Source organism: Myotis davidii, unplaced genomic scaffold (genome assembly GCF_000327345.1).
Source record: "Myotis davidii unplaced genomic scaffold, ASM32734v1 scaffold238, whole genome shotgun sequence".
In the NCBI taxonomy this organism is placed as follows: domain Eukaryota; kingdom Metazoa; phylum Chordata; class Mammalia; order Chiroptera; family Vespertilionidae; genus Myotis; species Myotis davidii.
In genome coordinates, this window is record NW_006293779.1 from 5,180,811 (window position 1) to 5,181,799 (window position 989).

Consider the following 989-nt stretch of genomic DNA (forward strand, 5'->3'; position numbering starts at 1 on the left):
TTCCCCACTCTCCAGCCAAGTCTTCTGCCTCACCCCAGGATGGTGCCATTCTGATTCAGGCAGCAGCGGGCGAGCAACATTAGCTCCGGCGTCTGCTTACAATAATGGGCCACTTCTGACCGACTTCCCACACTCCCTGGGCACTGGATGCATATCTGCGGAAGAGAGAAAACTATTAGGACCCAGAAAAACAACCACCACTACCACCACCAAGAAAGAACAAACAGAGATCAAAAGTTACATGCCAGCACACCTCTCCAGAATCCCTCCGACAGAGGGAAGCGTTCCACCTTAGCATCAGGGTTGACAGACACTATCTTCCCAGGCGCCAAATCAGCGCACCAGGGCCTTCCAGCCCCAGACCACACCCAGGAAAGCCCTCGTCCTTAAAGACCACTATGGGAACGTATTTATTATGTCCCCTCCAGTGACTTCTCAACCTGACAGCGGGGTTTGGCGGGGTGTGACAGGACTGCAGGTACACACTCAGCAAGCATTACAGACAGGACAGTCCTGCCACCGCACTGCACACGCGGCATTCGTGCGTGGAGAGCCTGCACAAGCGCCAAAGGGCTCATTAGTTATTCAGAGATCCAGGCGCGAGGAGGTCAAAGGTGAAAGGTCTGAGGCTGTCGGCAGGGCCAGGGCGCTGGGAAACCTGCGCAGAGTGAGTCACCGTGAGCGGGAGGTCATACTAGTCATCTAGGACTGGGAAGGCCTCAAGGGCGAAACCGGGGCTGCGCGCCGGCTGGGAGGGCCGAGGGCGGCGAGCGCGACACCCGCCGGCCCAGCGCCTCGGTTGCGGGCGACCTCTGACCCGCTGCTGTACCTCGGGGAGCGCCAGAGCCCTTCCCACGCGCAGAGCGAGGAGCAGGGCCGCGGCCAAGGGCAGCGGGATCGGAGCGCTGCCAGGACCGCGAGGGGACATTTTTCCGGCCCTCTGTGTCCTTCTCAGCTCTCGCGAGACTTGCGCCGCGGCCCCGCCCTCG

General features: G+C 60.8%; 2 protein-coding genes across 6 annotated transcripts in view; one reads left to right on the forward strand and one right to left on the reverse strand.

Moving 5' to 3' along the window:
- The window catches only part of ATRAID (all-trans retinoic acid induced differentiation factor), a 4,066-nt gene extending 3,091 nt beyond the window's left edge, over positions 1-975 (reverse strand). The window contains exons 1-2 of one of the 5 annotated variants that reach the window (XM_006767468.2): positions 830-975; positions 34-155 (exon numbers count right to left, since the gene is read on the reverse strand). In XM_006767468.2, the coding sequence (XP_006767531.1) occupies positions 34-155; positions 830-928 (221 nt within the window). In that variant the 5' untranslated portion in view covers positions 929-975. Of the gene's footprint in view, positions 1-33; positions 156-245; positions 271-290; positions 460-500; positions 597-695; positions 786-829 lie in introns of those variants that run through there. The other 4 variants (XM_015566368.1, XM_006767469.2, XM_006767470.2 and 1 more) reach the window with 4 other exon arrangements.
- The window catches only part of SLC5A6 (solute carrier family 5 (sodium/multivitamin and iodide cotransporter), member 6), a 15,443-nt gene continuing 15,050 nt past the window's right edge, over positions 597-989 (forward strand). The window contains exon 1 of the mRNA XM_006767467.2: positions 597-667. The gene's annotated coding sequence lies outside the window, so the exon portion shown is untranslated. The remainder of the gene's footprint in view (positions 668-989) is intronic.